Genomic DNA, 21,916 nt, shown 5'->3' on the forward strand with positions numbered 1-21,916 from the left:
AAGACCAAAATTTTATTGTAATTTATTTATGTAAGTACAAATTAGTACAATTAAACACAAAGTTTTTATAAATATTTGACGATTGAAAGTCATCACTTTTATAATTTTTAAAACATTAATTGTCATTAATGTCACTGAATGTTTTTTTTCGTAGCAACGAAGGGCATCTAACGTAATATACTTAACGACGGGCAATTATCAAAAATTATCAATTTAATTCAGATTTCTGTAGCTTACTATTGGTCAGAATCTCCTATGAATGAAATAATCAATATAATGATAATGGGTTACTACGACGTCGATATTGGTTTCCATGACGACGATTCAAAACCATTGTAATTGTCTACTGATCCGACTTTTAAATATTATGTCAAAATAATTTTATTTCATCGAATTATCAGTAGTAATTGCACAAGAGCTCTGAAATTATTGAATTTTTCCCGAGTGACACTTTGACAGTTTTAATTTCACGAGCCGAAGGCGAGTGAAATTATGTCAAAGTGTCACGAGAGCAAAAATTCTATATTAATTACAGAGGTCGAGTGCAATTTGTTGCGATTATTTCATGAATAAAACTGTTCAAAACCAAAATTTTATTGTAATTTATTTATGTAAGTACCATTAAACAAACAGTTTTTATAAATATTTGACGAATGAAAGTCATCACTTTTATAATTTTTAAAATATTAATTGTCATTAATGTCACTGAATGTATTTTATCGTAGCAACGAAGGGCATCTGACGTAATACACTTAACGACGGGAGATTATCAAAAATTATCGATTTAATTCAGATTTCTGTAGCTTTCTATTGGTCAAAATCTCATATGAATGAAATAATCGCGCTAATTTCATTAAAACATGAACACAATAAGATAAATTTGAAATAAATTAGTAAATAATATCTAAATATTAGTTTATTGCATGTATTATAATATATTATAATGACATATTATAAGGTATTTTACTTTCCCGCACCCCGTGCGGTAAAATTTACTTTCACGCACGTCGTGCGGGAAAGTGGAACTTTCGGAAACGAAATGCGTGCGTGAAAGTGGCTCTTTTAGCACGGCCGTAGAAAAAAATAATTTTTATGCGCATAAAAATTGCATTTTCATTCTGTTTACAATTATTTTTTAAATTCTCTATTGACCATAAAAACATGTCTTGAAATTAATTACGTCATCTTGGTTTATCACACAAAAAAATTCAATTAAATGGAAGATGGATTCATTCAGCATTCCTATATATCTTAATGACTGAAGAGTGGTACTTGTGAAAACCTAAAATTCGTACATAAATTCCTTCCCCGAAACTGGTTTTGAGCAGTGTGGACCAGATTTTTTTTTAAAATGTCTGATTTGATTGGCAACCATCAGCTATATATTTAAAAGTAAGTTTTATTTATTTAGTTTTTAAGACAACATTCTTATTACTTTACAAACTGGTGCAAATTAATAGCTATTGAAAGTTACCGCCATTTTTCTATATTAGAGTTGCTATTTTCGAGAACATAAAGTGGTTTCTTTTGTTTACTTTTCTGTATATTTCTTACATGATTTCATTTTTATCACTTGATTCTATTTTCCGTTTTATGTATCCACGTGTTTAGTGTTTCTCTTTAAATCGACTGACGATCTTATTTGCATAAAACTTTTTATTTGAAAACTTTCAAACAGCAAATTTAAAGATGTCATCTAAGCCAATATTTTTATACATAATGTTTTTTAAAAATATTTTATCGCCAACCGTCACAAAAGTCATTCATTATTGTATTCATTTGCGGCAGTAAAGTAACACTTTATTGTACTGAAAGAAGAATTTTACTTTACCTGCCGCGATTAATCGAGATTAAATGTAAGTGGTCGATGGCAGTAATCGATTATTTATTTGAATTAACTTACAATTTATTTACTTTAATTACTATTAAAAATATTGTATTGTATTGTATTAACATTGTTAATTAAATGTATGTCAAAAATTTAAATTTTGTAGTATTTTGTAATTATATTCATATAAAATAAATCAAAACTTTACCGATTTAGTAAGTCTTCAATATTGAAAAGTCATCTGTCATCACTGTCATGAAATTTTTATTACGTCTAAAATTTAAAAAAAAATCTTAAATTGTAAGTTAGTGTTAAAAAAACCAATATCAAATTGTTGGCGATAAAATTTTGTATGCACCACGTCAGTAAAGACTCTTTATCGAACTCGTCTGTTATTCGCCTCGATCGCTATGCTCGTTCTGCTCATAATATCAGACTCGTTCGATAAAGAGTAACTTTACTGACTTGGTACAGAAATAACTATTATTTGTAAAAAGGTATTAGGTCTTAAATAAACGTTGGTTATCATATTGGCTATCATAATTTTATTCATGGCATCTCTGCAGAGGAAAGACGAATACAGATTAAACCATTCACGTAGGATATGAAGCCACAGTAATTTTCTTTGACCAAGACCCCCCTTTCCACATATTTTGCCCTACTTAATAAGATGAAGGACTCCATATCATTGTGGGTGTCGCTTGACATGGGCAAAATACTCGAATTTTCGAATTTTTTACCGTTTCACTATTTCGGATTGTTTTTTAAACGTTGTAATACCTTTTCATTTGCCACTCTGTCAACCCAGCTGAAGACAGAGTGGAATTCGTATACCCACCTATGAATATATCCACATTTGTAAATCTTGAAGTTTATTGAAGTTATACTTCTTTAGGCGCGATTGGGAGTGAATTTTTATTATTCTGCGCGCATGCGCACACAGACAGTATGGCATTAGTTGCTAAATCTGCTAAGTTAAGTATATATCAGTGCAAAAAAGGTGAGAAAATATTATTGTTTTTAGTAAATATATTTATTATAATTTTTGTATCTTTGAATTTGTTTTCCTCGGGAGTAAGATAAAGATTATTAAAATATTTTTAGATTTATCATACTTCACTTCGTCTGTTTGTTACCGCGAATTGTCGTTATGTCCGAGAAACTATATAAACAAAGAGGTGGTGGCGTTATTGGTAGAGCATTCGGCTACAGATTGAGAGGTCTTCAAATCCGGACCATTCCTATTCTTTTTTTTATTTTTGGAAAGTGGTAAGCATTAAAATTAGTTTAATATTTAAATAAAATAAAAATAAACTGTTTAAAGTAGGTATATTTATTTCGTTGAAATCATATAACAGAAGTATAACTTCTTACGTGCGTACAAAGTACACACACATTTTTTTTTAAATAGTGATTTGGTGAGCATCCTGCTTTTACCTCCTAGCAATAATGAAGGAGATATAACATTTGATGAGTCACATTTTTCAGGTTATTGTTAACATTTCGTCCACATACATAATACTTTTTTCATTCGGAAGAACATTGCTCTATACGAGAAAAAAAATCGGGCCATGCTAAAAATCTCCCCAGAAATGACAGAAAAAACAATACCCGAAATCGGCTGAGTGTTTGAGACAAACTTAACTGCTCCTCGTTATCTGGAATTTTTTTAGGATTATCTGATACCACATAAAAATGATTTGTGGTTCAGGTTGGGGCTCCCTCATACTACCGTGTTGAGGTACGAAATCTATATAAATAAAAATGAATGTTTGTATGTATGTATGTATGTACCTTATAGACTCGCAAACTATGCATTTGATCGTAAAATGACCTTAATCAAAGTTATTGTGCATAAACCCGGGAAGGTTTGCTTGAAAAAGGGGGCTTGCCCTCAAATTTTTTTTCTATTTTTTTGGACAAACTGTTTTTTCATAATTTTATATGATGTAGAATCAAAATATACATTCAACCCTAAATTTTCACTTTTTTATCACCAACTGTTATTTCTTAATAGCCATCTAAAATTTGCCTCTTCTATATAAATAAAAGTGAATGTTTGTATGTGTGTATGTATGTATGTACTTTATAGACTCGTAAACTATGTATTTGATCATATGGTGACCTTAGTCAAAGTTGTTGTACATAAACCCGGGAAAGGTTGCTTCGATTTAGAAGGGAATTTCTGTCGTCGCCATCGTCGGGATTATCGAGAATCCACGAAATTAATAAATTCAATGGGGGGTATGACATTGTAAGATTTGTGAGAAGTCAAAGACTGTTATGGCTGGGACATGTCTAGAGACAAGAAGATACAAGAACAATATCGAAAATATTATAATGGAGGTCGATAGAAAAACGAAATAAAGGAAGGCCTAGAACCAAATGGTTGGTTGACATTGAAGATGACCTGAAAACTATGAATGTACGACAATGGTAAAGGACATAACTAGACAGGAAAAGAACAATCCAGGGTTATGATGTCAAAAGAACAAGAATAATTAAAAATACATACACCATACACCACTGAAATTTTACCCTTTTTCACCTACCCCTATTTGTTAATAGCCAGATTACTAACTTAATAATTTGTAACTGAGGTCGATAACTGACAAATAATAATTATCAGTTGGAAGACCAGTTATCCCCCCAGGCGTCTAACGTTGTCACTTCTTACTCAGTAAACAGCAATATATGTAGTTGTTTATGTATCGAGAGTAGTATTGACGTTTATAATTGGCATTTTACCTTCTCAGGGTAACTCTAAAGTAAATTTATTATTAATTTGCTGGGCTACAATCACCAAGGAGAAATTCAAAGGAGAGGATATGTCTTTATCCCGCGTATTTCCATGATTCCAACAGATTTGCCATTTGATTTCAAGTATCCACAATTTCCCGTGCCCTTGGCTTTTGCCATGACGATAAACGAATCGCAAATTTTTTGGAACTTAAGAGTGTCCATGTTACGGGTATGAAAAATTAATCAAGCGATGGAAAACCACCATCGTTGTAGATTTGTGCAACGCAAAAAATATTGGTTATCAGAAAGAACTAAAACATTGCTCAAAAAGTTTGCTTGAAACAGCGGAGATGAAAACCCTTCGAAAAATCGATGGTAAGACTCTATGGGACAGAGCTAGAAGTACAGATATACGACGGAGATGCAAGGTGGACAACATTAATAACTGGGTAAGAAACAGAAGAATAGAATGGAATGACCACATAAGCCGAATGACCATAAATAAAGTAGTAAGGACAGAGAGAGACGGTTCCCCAAAACCACGAAAACGATGGAAGATGGAACGACAACTAACTAGAGGCACATTGAAAAAACAGAGTCATGTCTATACAAAAAGAAGAAGAAGAAGAAAGAACTAAATTAATTCTTTTATATTACATAATATTTTCAATATTATTTTTTTGTTTTTTTCTTAATTTGTATTTTTTGAACTTTGAACAGAATTTTATATATTTCTAAGGCGGTACGAAGTTTGCCGGGCCAGCTAGTTAATTATAATAATTATTTTCTAGATAGGTGGATAGATAGAAGGGAATCTATCGAATGGCCACTAAGGTCTCCAAATTTGACTCTTTTAGACATTTTATAGGGATATTTGAAGAGCAAAGTGAATGTTGGGTATATTGCAGAATAATCAAACATGTGAGAGACACTATTAACGACAACGTGTGCTGGCTTACGTATGAAGCAACAAGCTCAATTTTTAAGGGGTCAAACAAATAGTTAAAGGCTCGGACTAAGAAATGTAATAAGCAGATATTGTTTTACACATATGAAACTACTAAATTTTATGCAATTTAATATTTTCAAGCAAAAGTACTTTCAGTTTATAAATGATAAAACATGCGGTTTTAGAACAGGCTATTTTTAAACAGCTGTATCTTCTAATCTACTATATATGCATTTAAAATTAATAATGCTCATTTGAAAGGTACTTAAAATATTTTTATTTACCGGTATCTACAACTTTTTTCTGAGAGATAATCTGAGAGATATAGCTCTTGAAATATAGAGCAAAAAGGGCTATTTTTGACCCTTTCTTGTGGCATATCTCAGACCCAGGAGCACCCAGAGAGTTAAAAAATATATCGTTGGCCTCATATTATGAAAAGTGCCTAAGTCTCAAAATAAGCAAAAATGAGATTTTTGCGCCATCTGATTAATATTTATGGTAGGCACGCATAGCAAGACAAAAAAGTTCAAAAAAGTCAATAGATGTCACTAGAACCACAAAAAAGAATTCTACCCAACTCCACGGCGTTGGGTGAATGGTGAATCACATGAAACTTGCCAAAGTTCATGATTTTCATTGAGGTTAGATGTACTTTTGCTGCGCTGCTGTGTTATATCTTCAAGAAAATATTATAAGCTGACATATCTTCATGGAAATAGTGTAAACTTATTGAAGGTAAGTTTAATTTGATCATATTATAGTTTTTGTGTCAACTACATTTATTATCCTTAAAACCCCACATTTGTTTTTCTTGTGGCACTTAAGCATTTTTCACAGTTAATTTTTGGCGACTTTTTATGGAGTTACGCATATTTATTCATGATTTTCGTTATTAAATGTACCTAACTCCAAAAGTTTCCCTTATTTTAAAAATGAAAGTTGCCTAACTCCATTTTTAAAGTAATAATATTTTAAAAATAGATCTATCTTTATGAGAAGGCTGACGGACACTATTCTAAGTAACTGTGTCAAATAAGATAAAGTTTTAAGTCAAAATCATTCTTTAAATCAGTTTTTTTCGTCTGCTGTAAAATTTGTTAATTTGGACTTAGACACTTTTCATACGAGGCCGACGATATGTAGGCTACTCTTTTAAGGTATAATCATATACTCAAATTTGGTAAAAATCCGTAGACACCGCTACAAAAGTGGCTGAAAAGTAAAATTATTGCTCATATATATGTACATAAAATACATTTGGTTAACCCCTCGTACCTTAAATTTTAACACACTTTACTTTTCAGCTTTTTAAATTACCGTTCCCCCAATCTTTTCGGAAATCTCCCTGAGGCCGTCATCGCCTTTTCTGAAATCCACGTAAAGCCCCTATCTTCCCCGTCCAAACTAAATTTGGTACAATCTTGTTATATCAGGATTGAATTATATCCTGATGCGTCTGAGCTCGATAAAAAGAACTACCGCCTGCAAATCGTTTCAGTAAGGTTTTAGTAAGCGCGCGATTTTCCGTTCAAGTTCGACAACTGAAATTGCATTGCTCGTGGTATCGCGGGTTTCCCAACATATTTCAGTCACCCACGCCAGTATTCCACTATCACACACCGAAGCAGTAGCTTCTCATGACCTGGTCTAGCAGGTAGAACTGTTCGCAATCGAAAAACCCGTGTTTCGAAGCATGATAATCCGGTAAAAACTTTTTGTATTTTGTTCGGACAATGGAAGGCCGGTTTACTTCAGGGGATTACGAGACCGAGCGCGGTATCGAAAATACCGGGTTCCAGCTGCAGGAAAGTGGTGAACCTATCAAGAACGGACACCCGGTGGTGAATCAAAACAATTCGTTGCATGTGCCCAAGAGGAAAAAGTCTTTGGTGCAGCTGACCAGAGAGGCTCTACCTAGGTTAGAAAATTACAGGAATTCGAGGAAGGCTGTGAAAAGGCCCAGTTTGGGGGAGTTACATGAAGGAGAAGAATCTAAGGTAAGCGAAGTAGACTCTAAATTGTTTTGTCAAAAAATAAAAAACAATCTTCGTTTGTTATTGTTTTTTGTTATCCATGCTGATTGGAACTAATAGATTTGTTTGTATATTTAAACATTTCAATAAAATGGTGCTTCTAGACAAATGCGCTGTTTATTTTTAAGAAGTTGTATTTAAACTTTTATTAAACATTAAAAAACTATTATATTAGTATGAACAACATATCTATTTAAATAATGTGCTGGTTACAAGTTTTTATATCCATTGTTTTTTATTATTATAAACAAATTGTCTTTTCATAAAAGACACTAAAGTAGTCTCCAAAATTTTTGTGTTTTGTTTTTTTACTATTGGAAAGTTTGAAACTAGTGAAATTATTAAACCTGGAAATGTGTTTTCCCGATAACTATTTTTCTGTAATTTAGTGATAAGATTCTGTTAAAAAATCGTTAGGTTCTAGTAACTATTATTACTATTATTAAATACACCTTTGTTTAATTTTAGTATCTTGTTTATCGTCTTTATGTCATACATTTCTGCAAAATCCATTTTCTTTCTTTCACATTTTCTGTCTCCATTCAATTGACTTTGCTAAGAATTATTTTATTTTGTTTTTTCTTTTTAATTAGCTACATGTTTGACGTTTCAAAATACAACATCACAACAACATTCAACACAACCAACACCCTGAGATATATTGTGACCTATTAAATCCAAACCCAACAACATACAAGAAAGATCCCAAAACTGCATCTATAAAATACTCTGCGAATGCAACAATTTGTTTTTGTTGTTTATTTCAATTTTATTAGTTTGTTTACTTTATTATTTCGATTTAAAAATGTATAACACACTTTTCGTTTGTTTGGGGTTTTCTACTTTCACTTCATATTTTCTTATTTTTCTTTAAGCTCCTTTTACTTGTTAGGGTGTCGGATTTTTTATTGTTTTGGTGCATATTCTTTGCTCCCATTCTTTCTGTTTCTCAATATCATTTTTATTTCTATCTAGTTCACTTCACTGGCTATATGTACCTGATTTCATAATTTCATTTATCCAGCTTTTTTTGGTCGTCTTTTCTTTCGTGTCTTTACTCTTTTAGTTTCTAATATTCTCTTTGGCCACCTTTGGTTTTCCATCCTCTGTACGTGCCCAAACCATTCCAATTGTTTTTTCTTTATTTTACTTATGGATTCTTGGTCTAGTTGTTTTCTTATTTCTCATTTCTGATTCTGTCTTTCCTGGTATTGTGTATTATTCTCCTCAATACTTCCATTTCAAATTACTTTAATTGTAAAAATACTAGTAATTTAATTTTATTATTTATTTTTTTCTTCTGTATAATGCTTTATTTAGTGTATAGTAGATTTTTTGGCTTTCCTTTGTTTCTCAGCTATCTTCAAATCGTATTTTCCATCATTTCAAAAGATACACCCTAGGTATTCAAATGTTGAGACCACCTCTAGTTTTGTCCTTTGTTTTTATAATATTGCCTTTGCAGTTTTAATATTAAAACTCATTGTCTTGCTTTCCTTGATATTTACCTACTGTCATTTTTAACTTCATTATCTCTCTTGTATCCACGTATTTATTATTATTTTGCATGGTGTTGTCATTGTCTGCTATAAGAACTATATCGTCTGCGTAGTGTTTCAATTTGTGTAGGGGTAAGTCTATCCATCTATCCAATCTATCCATAATTATTATAAATAGTATAGGGCTCAGGATAAAGCTATATGTCACTTCTTTTTCTAGGGTAAAATCTTTCCATTTTTCTCTCATGAATTGTATTTTCGCTCTAGTATTTTCATATATTGATTATATTTGTTGTATCTATTGACTTGTATTTGTTAACTCGGAGTTTGTAGTTGTTTTAAACATTTATCCAGTATTTTTTTACCAATTGTACCTATTAAATGCAGATTTCAAGTCTACGAATCTAGAATCAGAGTCTAGTAGTAGTTTCATTGTTCCTCTGTCTCCATTTTTCTTTCTTTCATGTTTCTCAGTGCAAAATTTTTATCCATTATATGTTTCTGTTTTCTGAAGGCCGCTCATTCTTCTAGGTTCTTGTCAATTTCGGCTCTTAATTTATTCTCAATAATTTAGTAAACACTTTAAATATTACTTGTGCTACACTTATCAGTCTATAGTTCTCCTATTTGGTTCTGTCTTTTTTTTTTATAAATTGGCATAATACGATTATTATGCCAATGGTTTGGTATTTTATTTTGCTTCAATGCTTCATTACATATTATGATCTATAACTAGTCTATGTATGGCTTCCTCGTCATAGACTAGTTCTGAATCACATTCATATTTCTGGTTCAATTCTTTGAATTCTTTTGTTTGCTTTGATGTCATCTTTCTCTATTATTCATGTTTTGTTCTCTTCTATCTTTGACCTTGATGCTTCATTTGATTTATTAATTCTAGTCCCATGATCGTTGCCACTTTCTGTTCGATTTATAAAAAAAGTAAGATACCTACATTATTTAGTGCAAGGCAGTTACTATTTAAAATTCAATGTAAATTATTGTTAGAGGTTAGTTTAATGTGCTTTCTACATGAAACACCCTGTATATACTACCTATATTCTATTTTTAGTATCTTATGTTCAGATCATTAACTTGGGTATTCCCGCGAATTTTATGTAATATGTATTTTATTTCGCACTGCCAATTAATTATAAAGTCTAATTTTTGACAGTGTATACTTCAGTTATTTTGAATGCGTGTAACGGATTTTCCAAAATCAGGTTCGGCTTAGAAAGTAACTTTTGCACTGACCTTAACAATATTCTTAATGTTAATATACCTTTATAATATGCACTACAATAATCATCATTCTCTTTGCCTTATCCCTATGCGGGGTCGGCTTCCCTAATTGCATTTTTTCACACAATTCTATCTTGGGTCATATCAATGTTAATTCCCTTTACCAACATGTCCTGCCTTATCGTCTCCCCCCAGGTCTTCTTTGGTCTTCCTCTCCTACTCCTTCCAGGAATCTGCACTTCATCAATTCTTCGTATTGGGTGATTAACATCTCGACGTTGAACATGACCAAACCATCTTAACCTATGCTCTCTCATTTTGGCATCAGTTGGTGCCACACCTAGACTTCCCCTAATATACTCATTTTTAATTTTATCCTTCTTTGTCACTCCACTCATCCATCTAAGCATTCTCATTTCCGCCACATGCATTCGTTGTTCCTCTTTCTTTTTCACTGCCCAACATTCAGTTCCGTACATCATAGCCGGTCTTATGGCTGTTTTATAGAATTTTCCCTTCAGCTTCATTGGAATTTTTCTGTCACACAACACACCACTCACTTCTTTCCACTTCATCCATCCAGCCCTAATTCTACTGCATGCATCTCCATCTATTTCTCCATTACTCTGTAATACCGAAATATGCACTACAATAATAATTATTGTAATTTAGAACACGTAACACCGTATTTTAATTATTTTGACAAGTACTATGACGATATCGTTTCAATTTTTTTGATAATTTGAAACATCTTTCTTCTTCTTATGCAATCCATTAATGGATATTCGCGATCACATTTGACCATTTTTTCTATCCCTTGCAGTGTGTACTAGGTCTCCTATGTTGCTTAGTCCTGTCCATTGTTTGCCATTACGGAGCCATGACATTTTTTTCCTGCACACTCCATTTCTTCCTTCGATCTTTCCTTCTATTAGGGTTTTCAGAAATTAGTATCTTTCGTTTCTAATTACGTGCTCCAGGTATGCCATTTTTCTCTGTTTAATTGTGCATAGCAGTTGTCGTTCTGTACCAATTATTCACAGGATTTCTTCATTTGTTAATCGTGTGGTCCAGGGAACTTTAAGGATCCGTCGATCAATTCACAACTCAAATGCATCTAGCTTATTCATTGTGTTTATTTTTAATGTCCATTCTTCCATGTCATAAAAGAGCACCTACCATATTAACATTTTAACCATATAATCATTCCCGTTTAAACAAGTATGACCGAAAGTTTAGTAAAAATGACTCAAAATTAGTGAAATCGTCTATCAAAGTTACTCGAAAAGTTCAAATATCGATTTCCGGTCCTACTTTTGGTCACTTTGGCTGAAAACCTAGGACTTACGAAGTCCAATTATTACTTGCAAAACATCGATATGGGATAATGAGGACTGCAATTAATATTTTTAATAATTTCTTGTTTACACTACTACAATAGTTTAATAATATAAATAATTAATCATAGTTTATCTGCCTTATCTAATTTGATCAGTTGTTTTATTATACCAATATATGTAGATAGTTGAGGTAACTTTTTCAATTAACATGGATTGGCAACGATTCAGGTACTCAGATTCAATAATTATTCAATACAAAGATTCCAGTACAAAGTTTCGTAATATTTCCTTCCCAAACTAGAGTAGCTTTTAATATCTTTACTAGGATTTTTTCTACAGTGATGTGATGAGTGCGCGAAGCGACAAAGTAACACAAAATATGGAAAGCATAATACGCTGTGGAATAAAAAGGGATGAAACTAGTAGAGATGTAAAATTATCGATAGGAACCTATAAATTTACATTAGATTACATGGATCCCACGTCTATACGTCCATGGCAGGATAATTATTTTATAAAATTCTCTTGTCACAGGGATGGTTGTCATATCCCCCGATGTCCGATACATCTAAAGGTGGGAAACTATGTAATGTGTAAAGGATCGACGACAGCGATATTAACAGATGAAGGCATTAACAAAAATATAAAAACAGCAACTGAAGTACGACAGGGCAACTCTCTATCAACGTCACTATTGAATGTCGCTATACTTAGACGGAATGATAAGATCTACCGCAATAAAAGGTGCAATCATTGATGATAACTCAACTTTCTATATTTATATTTATTCTGTATATTTATCAATCAACGGTACACCTATCAACTTGTGGCGTACGCTGACGACATAGCATTGATTAGCAGAAACATAAACAGTTTAAAATAAGAATTTGCGAAATTGTGCGAAGTTAGGAAGTATCCAAAAGGGGTTTAAAATTAAATCAAAATGAAACAAAATACCTAATATGCTCAAGAAAAAATACAGTTAACGTGACAAGGTTAAGTATCTAAACTATATCACTAGAAGAATTAGAAGACATCAATGAAGGCATACCAATTAACGGAATAGTAATGAATAATGTCAGATATGCAGACGATACAACACTCCTTGCGGACTGCAGATAAGGGCTGCAAGTTTTGGTTGATCGCACTACGCATACGAGAGGTATGGATTGGCTCTGAACACAAAAAAAATCATGATTGTGAGTAAGAACACGACTGAAGACGAAACAATCTATGTATGGTACTAGTACACTTTAGAAGACCAAAAATAAGCATATTTTCAAGATTTTTTTCCCTAGAACCTTTATTAGAAATGAACATAAAACTTTTTACATATTAATATCTAACTCGTAGAGAATACAAAAAATATATCTTTTTTCACTTATGCACGTACACTAATATTGTAGAGGGCGCCAAAGTCGAGGCCTCGAAAAAAGTAGTTCCGATGACGGATAGTTAATCTCAGGATTAGGATCTTTGAAGCAAAAGATCGTAAGGCATTTGAAAAAGGAAGGTTTCTTTCGTAACAATTTACCACCATTAGTGAAAAATTCCGCAAAAAAAAAGATTTTACGGAAATTTGAAAAAATTTTATGAAGAATCGCCCGTTTTTCTTCAGTTTTTCATGGTTAAAAATATTTATTTTTTATTTTTTGGTCAAATTGTGGTAAATTGTCACGTAAGAAACCTTTCTTTTTCAAACGCAGTACGATTTTTTTGTTTCAGATATCCCAATCCTGAGTCGATGGGAAAAACCTACCGGTTATAACCTAAAACCGGTTTTTTTCTTCTGCAATATGCGGGTTTTCCGGTTGTTTTTTTGTCACGGTTATAATCGGTTTTTTCTTTTTAAAGTAATAACCGGTGAAAAACCGGGTAAGTGGAAAAATACTGAATTCAGAGAAAAAATGTGAAAATTTTTCGCCCACCGCGCGAAAATGAGAAATTTTAAGCTGACTGAAACCGATTTCACAACACTGATGACTGAATGCTATACTGATATGGACTGATATCCATTCGAATGGAGTATCGCAAACTGAAGCGCAATGTAAATGTAACCTATTGGGTATTGGCTGTGACTAAAAAACCGAACACCGGTTTTTGGAACAACCGGTTTTTTTGACCGGTAATAACCGCTAGGTTAAACCATAGGTAAAATAAACCGGTATAACCGAAAACCGGTGTTTCGTCAACAATCGCCATCCCTAAATCCTGAGATTAACTGTCCGCCATCATTTTTCGAGGCATCGACTTTTTCGCCCTCTACAATATTAGTGTACGTGAATAAATGAAAACAGATATAAATTTTATGTACTTTCTAAGAGCTAGATATTAATATGTAACAAGTATTACGTTCATTTCTAATAAAGGTTCTGAAAAAAAAAATTCTTGAAAAAAATTATTATTTTTGGTCTTCTAAAGTGTACTAGTACCTTAGGAAAGTACCCAGATACATTTATTTGGGAATGTGAACTACATGATCAGTGGGACCGCAGCCTCGAAATAAGACGGCATTGAGATAGCCAGAAGCGCTTTCAATAAGATGATAACAGTATTATGCAATGGAAAACTGTGAATAGAAATTAGAACTAGAGTATTGAGATGCTACGTATTCTCTGTCCCTTTATATGGAGTTGAAGCCTGGACAATTACGGACGCAACTGAAAAAACTTGCCAGGTTCGAGATGTGGTGTTATCGAAGAATATGGAAAATATCGTGGACACAACACGTAACAAATATGGAAATAATAAAATAAAAACCTTATCTTGTAAAAAGTATATTTAAAATCCCTAAAAAGGGCTGTATCACAACATAACGTTTTCGGAATCAATATTCCATCATCAGTGTTATCACCTAAAATAAGTATATCTCTATAATTAAAACAAACGTGAGGTTAAATTTTGACAAAGGTAAAAAAGTGAATAGACAGTTATACTTACAGGTTTACATGCTTTAAGCCACCAAAATGTACGGGTAAAACCCTTAAATTGATATTAAACAGTTGGAGTTACATTATATTATCTGATTTTAACGGATGTTAAAAATATTTCCAGATTAACCCCTGGCATCACATGACATCAACCTTATTGGTTGGGAAATTGTAGGTAGAACCTTACATGGCAGAGTTTAGATGACAACTGACCGGAATGGCCCCATGAAGTATGTCAGCACTAGACTGACACGGTACCTTGACCCGCACCTTGACAGAATGTAATAATATGTGTAGTTACTTCAGCCAAAAGAATTTAAATTTTATGTTAATATTTAAAATAATAACAGTAGTGAAAAAAAAACTTTTATTATTTTAAATATTAACATAAAATTTAAATTCTTTTGGCTGAAGTAACTACACATATTATTACATTCTGTCAAGGTACGGTGTCAGTCTAGTGCTGACATACTTCAGAGGGCCATTCCGGTCAGTTGTCACCTAAACTCTGCCATGTAAGGTTCTACCTATAATTTCCCAAACAATATGGTTGATGTCATGTGATACCAGGGGTTAATCTGGAAATATTTTTAACATCCTTTAAAATTAGATAACATAATGTAACTCCAACTGTTTAATATCAATTTAAGGGTTTTTACCCGTACATTTTGGTGGCTTAAAGCATGTAAACCTGTAAGTATAACTATCTATTTATTTTTTATTTTTGTCAAAATTTAACCTCACGTTTGTTTTACTTATAGAGTTATACTTATTTTAGGTGATAACACTGATGACGAAATATTGATTCCGAAAACGTTTTGTTGTGATACAGCCCTTTTTAGGGATTTTTAATATACCTTTTACAAGATAAGGTTTTTATTTTTTGTGATTTATGGTATACAGCCAGTACAGGAATTTTTTCCTTATCAAATATGAAAATATTCAGAAAGATAAAAATAAAAAGAAATACTCAATACTATGAGGGAAAGAAAAATTAGCTAGTTTGGTCACATACTAAGAAATAAAAAATATGAGTTGATTTGATTAGTTATAGAAGGGAAAGTGGAAGAAAAAAGAGGACCGTGGAGACGACGAACATCCTGGTTGAAAAATTTAAAGCAATGGAGTGAAAAAATAGAACTCTTCAGAACCGCTGCAGACATAGTTAAATATGCCATGATGATCGCCAATGTCCTTAATGGACGAGGCACATAAAGAAGAAGATAAAAATTATTATTTAAGAATAGGATTTTATTTTTTAAACAATTATAATGTTTTTTAAGTAATATACTGTGCTTGAGATTTCCTGACTTTAGCCATGCGTATCAAAATTTGTTGTTTATTCAAATGCTCAGTGGTTGCAATAAAAAATTGTAATAATTACATGTACGATCTGACGGACGCAAAAATATGCGATTTAGCGATCAACGGATCAGCTGTTCTTAATTGTGAATAATAGATATGACCATACATTTTTTATTATATATTAAATAATAATTTGACGTAATTCGCCTCTAAAATATTCATTCTTAATGGTAGGGGAGCCCAAGCGGGGATTTTTGCAATTACTCCAGCGCGTCAGAAAATCACATGGGGAGAATCCTTATACACTGTAAATATACTCCTACCATATATGGACTCTTAATACAAGGGAGTTCGTTAAGGGGGTCCCAAAAAAATCTATCTTTAGAAAAACTCGAAATCGTCAGATTAAAATAAGGTAAGTTAAGCATATTATGCAGAATAGTGCATATTTCAATTATTTGAGCGGGACATAAGGAACTGGACGAGTCACAAAGTTTCACAAAAAACGAATATTTTGCGAAATAAACGTCAGACCGAAAAACTGAAAAATACAGGTTCAATATTTTTTAAAAATCTATCGAATGATACCAAACACATTTCCCACGGACACAGGTAGATAGATAGATAGATAATTTTATTAACCCTTGGTTACATACACGTATGCATAGGGCATGTCAAAAAGATACAATAAACATTATAACACTACAGTTACAAACAAAAATAATATACAGGGCGAGTCACCTCTAACGGGACGGAAGATTACAGCGAAATGGTAAAAGATTTGAAAAAAATTTTAAATTAGTAGTTTGTAAGTTGATAAAATCTACATTTTAAAATTATTTTGAAATATACAGGGTGTCCCAATAAATGGCGGCGTATCAAAGTTTATTTTTTCTTATGGAACACCCTATATTTTATTGCATTTTTTACTTGTCAGCAAAAATAAGTTTCATAAGGCTTCACTATACCTATGTACAGAGTGTTCTGAGTTATGGTGACTTTTCTTAAAATGTAAAGTTTTAAAAGAAGGCTTATTCTCAAGTTATTTAAGAGATTATGAAAAAAATACTTTTACATCTAAATATCTGGATATTGGTTGAATGTATTTTATGATTAAATATTACACAATTATTTATAGGGTGTTCAACATTTACAGTTTCATTATTGGATTATTCAATGTGTCATATGATGCTTATTTTAAATGGAACACCATATATATTAATACAACATTATACTAAACGGAGTCACCTCTTTCGAATGGTATATGGATGTCCTATACCTAGGTCTAGTAGTTTTTGCATAATTTACAATTATTTAAATTAGTAATCTGTAAATCGAGTTTAAAACAAAAGATGTATCTCATTGTATGGCATCGTCATTTTATGACAGTACGGTCTGGTAATTATCAAAAATATAAACATCCGTGTATGATATTCAAATTTAATTGTTCCTTAAAATGAATAATCACGTTATCGACGAAAGAGTAGACATGGTAGGTACTTTGCATTGGGGAGTATTTGCAAAATTGTATCTTACCTTCTTAAGTTTACGCTCAAAAGTATCCTGATAGAAGACATCGGAGGACATAAAAGGACGTTTTTGAGAGATTTCAATAGATTTCGTGCTACTGGTAACGTTGCATACAGAAATAAAATAATAAATGTTAAATAAAAATAAACCAGTTATTTGTAATGACGACAAGGAGCTTGATGTCCTGCTTTCTGTTACGGAAAACCCAAATACTAGTAAAGAAAAAATTTCGGGTGAATTGTAAATCAGTCAAACGACTGTTAGAATACTTAAGAGAAACCACTATTATCCGTATAAAACTCAACTACATCAGTATTAGACCAAACAGGATTATGATAAATATTTAACTTATCGTTTATGGACTTTAGACTTTATAGAATATCCTGATTTTTTTAATGTATTGTATACAGACCAATATACCTACCTCTATATTTACCTCTAGTAAATAGACATAATTTTCATTTCATTATGATACAGTAAACAAACATTTATTTCGTACAGTTTAAAAATAGATAGTGACTATAAATATTATTTTTAAAATCAATTTACCGTTTAAGAAAATTGTAAATTACGCAAAAACTATGACTCCTAGTTATAGAACATCCCTATACCACTCGAAAGAGGAACCTGTACTTAGTACAATAATTTATTAATATAGGTACATGGTGTTTTATTTAAAATACGCATCATATGACACATTAAATAATCCAATAATGAAACTGTAAATATTGAACATCCTGTAAATAAATGTGTAATAATCAATCATGAGATACATTAATTATAAAATAATTACCAGATCGTACTGTCATAAGATGACAATGTCATACAATGCCATTAATTAACTACATCTTTTGTTTTAAAATCGATTTACAGATTAGGAATTTAAATAATTCTAAATTACGCAAAAACTATGAGACCTAGGTATAGGACATCCATATACCATTCAAAAGAGGTAAAATTGTTTAGTATAATTGTTTATTATTATACATGGTGTTCCATTTAAAATAAGAATTATATGACACATTAAATAATCCAATAATATAACTGTAAATTTTAAACACCCTGTAAATAAATGTGTAATAATTAATCATGAAATACATTCAACCAATATCCAGATATTTAAATGTAAAAGTAATTTTTTTATAATTTCTTAAATAACTTGAGAATAAGCTTTCTTTTAAAACTTTACATTTTAAGAAAAGTCAACATAACTCAGAACACTCTGTACATAGGTACAGGGAAGCCTTATGAAACTATACCTTATTTTTTGCGGACAATTAAAAAATGCAATAAAATATAGGGTGTTCCATAAGAAAAAATATAACTTTGATACGCCGCCATTTATTGGGACACTCTGTATATTTCAGAATAATTTTAAAATGTAGATTTTATCAACTTACAAACTACTGATTTAAATTTTTTTTCAAATCTTTTACCATTTCGCTGTAATCTTCCGTCCCGTTAGTGGTGACTCACCCTGTATAGTACAACACAAATACATAATAAGTCGCCAACAATTATTCTATAAATCATGTCAATGATACAATTTTAAAATTCGCCCCAGACATTGGACATCTTCTAAATAATTAGAGCTAAGCATTGTGTAAATTCACGTACTTAATAAAAGGCATGGCTTATTAAGAATTGCTATAAGTTTTTTTGGAAAGTTCTTAGTGAATTAAAATTAAAAAAAAAGGTGGGGGCTAACTTTTAAATTTTAAATAGGAACCTCGCGATATTTCGCGAAATGAACAACAGATCAAAAAACTGAAAAATACGTGTTCAATATTTTTTAAAAATCTATCGATTGACACGACTACCCACGGAGTAGGGGTGGGATGTTAATTTAAAATTTTAAGTAGGAGCCCCCATTTTTATTGCAGATTTGGATTCCTTACGTAAAAATAAGCAACTTTTATTCGAGACATTTTTTAGAATTATGGATAGATGGCGCTATAATCGGAGAAAAGTATTGTTGAAAATGGAAAATTAAAATAAAAAACTTAACTTTCTCTGGATTTAGGACCTAATCTTCACAACCCAATAGGTCTCCATAACGCTCGAGTAACTGCAAAATTATACTTGCCTCCACTACTATTAACATTAATCTGACATTGTCTCATACATATCCGGTAAAAAATTCCACGAAATACAAAAAAAATGTCATGTTATTTTAATGATAACCACATCTTTAATGAATATATTAGAAAAGGGCATTTAGAACAAAACACACTGGAACAAATCGATTTTTAAATACAGCACCTAGAGACTTACACCTTTTTGCATTGTGTTCAGGATCATGTCAGAAAAAGTCTATAATATAGAAATAAGAATAAAAAACCGCTAAACGCCGTAGAAATGAGTGGCGCATACAATATTCCAGCTACAAAAGATCTGATATGAATATTACGTGGCGCGAGAATTTATTTACTATATTTGAAGTAAAACGCGCCACAAAAGAGTAACTTTGATACAGTTTGAATTTTGAAACTCTTTTGTGGCGCGTTTACTTCAAATTTAGCAAATATTATGGAAAAATCTTTTAAAATAAGACTAAAATTTTATTTTGCATCAAAATGAAAATACATTTTCGCGCCACGTAATATTCATATCAGATCTTTTGTAGCTGGAATATTGTATGCGCCACTCATTTTTACGGCGTTTAGCGGTTTTTTATTCTTGTATCAGGAGTTTTTCAAAGTTTTTTTTTTATAAATTAAATGTATGAAGTTGAATGCAATTTTTCTCGATTACACGTTAAGCTTTATAAATGCTCGCCTTTGTCGCATTATCTCCCAAATGATGTAGTGTCCATCGAATGTACACTAGATTTTTTTCTACTCGAAATAGATTGAAAAAAAATATTGGGATAGCCGGTTAATGAACTCGGATTGCCCGTTGCCAGATCAAATTTAGCGTCGTAACTTCTAAACGGCTTAACCGATTTTGATCACTAAACATGAGTTTGAAACGTATTGACAAGTAGTATCTGATGCGTCTAAGGTCAAGTATGATAACTGAAGGTATTACAGGAATTATTGAGCTTGAAAAACCGTTTTTCTCATAGGAAATAGATTTGAGCATAATTATGAAGCCTATAACTTAAAAATTCGAATTTTCCTGGATATGAGCTATACACAGTCAGATTCGTTTAGAGTCCTTCTACAAACGCTCAGTTATTGGCGCAATTCATAGGGTGAAATTTTGAGTAATTGTCGAAAAACCAAAATTTTCAAAGTTGTGTTTTTCAGTTTTTCGGCGATACTGAGCCGTGTTTATGTCTGATCCTGACGGCTTAAACGCGATTTGAAAGCTTAACTCAACACTATTAATTTGGTGTATTTGCGGTTCTCCTGGCTCTTCTTGAACCGAAGATATATACCCCCAAAAATATACCGTTTTGTAACTACCAAGTCCTATAGCTGGCTTATGGGTAGTCAAAAATCACAAACTACACCGGTTCTGAATCGACCCTGACCCTCTCTTCAAACACAGAAAAGAAAATTCAGATCGGTTTAACTTTTCCAGCCACATACATACATATCCACAAACATTTTCCCTTTTTTAAATAGACATTGAGTCATATTTCTGAGCTCGGTAACTTTTGAATGGTATAACCGATTTTCAAAATTAGACATGCGTTGGAAAGATAATGATCAGTACTATTAGAAGCAGCAAAGGTCGGGCTTAAATTTTCGAAGTTTTTGTGAGTTTTGGGGACGAGAACGAAAAACAGGCCCTAAATAGGAAGGGCCGTAAAATCCACACCCTTGGGCCAAAATGGATGGTTGATATATGAATGGATGAGTATTTTCCTGAACTTCAAGATGGGAGTTGTTACAATTTTGAATTCCATCAGATTTAGAAAATCGAAAATTTCGTGTGTATATAGTGTCGCGTGTAGGGGGGTGTGGGTGTGCGCCACTGGCGAGAACTGCCGTTCTCTGGTAATGGGGGGAAATTTAAAATTGTCTACTATAATTTATTCTGCAGACATAAGTAAATAAATTTATCATAATATACATATTAGTCAATAAAAGATTTTAAAAATTATACTATTTTTTCTAATGTGTTGCACTAGTTATATATGATAAGGGTTTCCATATCTTAAGTACTACAAGAAATAGTAATTAAGGTAATTAAGCTAAACATGGGTACTATTGTGACGTTATTTGATTTTACAATAGATTAATATCAAGATTGGGGTTCTGTTGGAGTAGTGATGTGTCTCAAATATCCTCTCCTTCTCAAATGTCAACCTCACCTTCACGTTGGTGAACCCTGTTATCTACATCTTAGTTTCTATAATATATCTAAGTACTACAAGCAATAGTAATTAATGTATTTAATTAAAAAAGTCTGATATGTTTTTGTACACAGTTATGACAAATGATTGAATGGAAAAAAGTATTTTTGAAGTGTTTAAAAATAATTAATTCCTAGCTGAGCGCTTTCGGTTAACAAAGCCATCTTCAGAGCTAAGCTACAATAAAATAACTTTATAAAACTATATAT

The 21,916-nt window shown here is 31.9% G+C and overlaps 1 protein-coding gene across 2 annotated transcripts in view; it reads left to right on the forward strand.

Annotated features, from left to right (window-relative positions):
* LOC114326713 (bumetanide-sensitive sodium-(potassium)-chloride cotransporter) overlaps positions 1-21,916 on the forward strand; it is a 104,562-nt gene that overhangs the window by 16,177 nt on the left and 66,469 nt on the right. The window contains exon 1 of one of the 2 annotated variants that reach the window (XM_028275135.2): positions 7,018-7,519. The exons of the other annotated variant lie outside the window; for it this stretch is intronic. Coding sequence (XP_028130936.1) covers positions 7,256-7,519 — 264 coding nt within the window. The 5' untranslated portion in view covers positions 7,018-7,255. Of the gene's footprint in view, positions 1-7,017; positions 7,520-21,916 lie in introns of those variants that run through there. 2 annotated transcript variants of the gene reach the window in all.

Source organism: Diabrotica virgifera, chromosome 5 (assembly GCF_917563875.1).
Source record: "Diabrotica virgifera virgifera chromosome 5, PGI_DIABVI_V3a".
In the NCBI taxonomy this organism is placed as follows: domain Eukaryota; kingdom Metazoa; phylum Arthropoda; class Insecta; order Coleoptera; family Chrysomelidae; genus Diabrotica; species Diabrotica virgifera.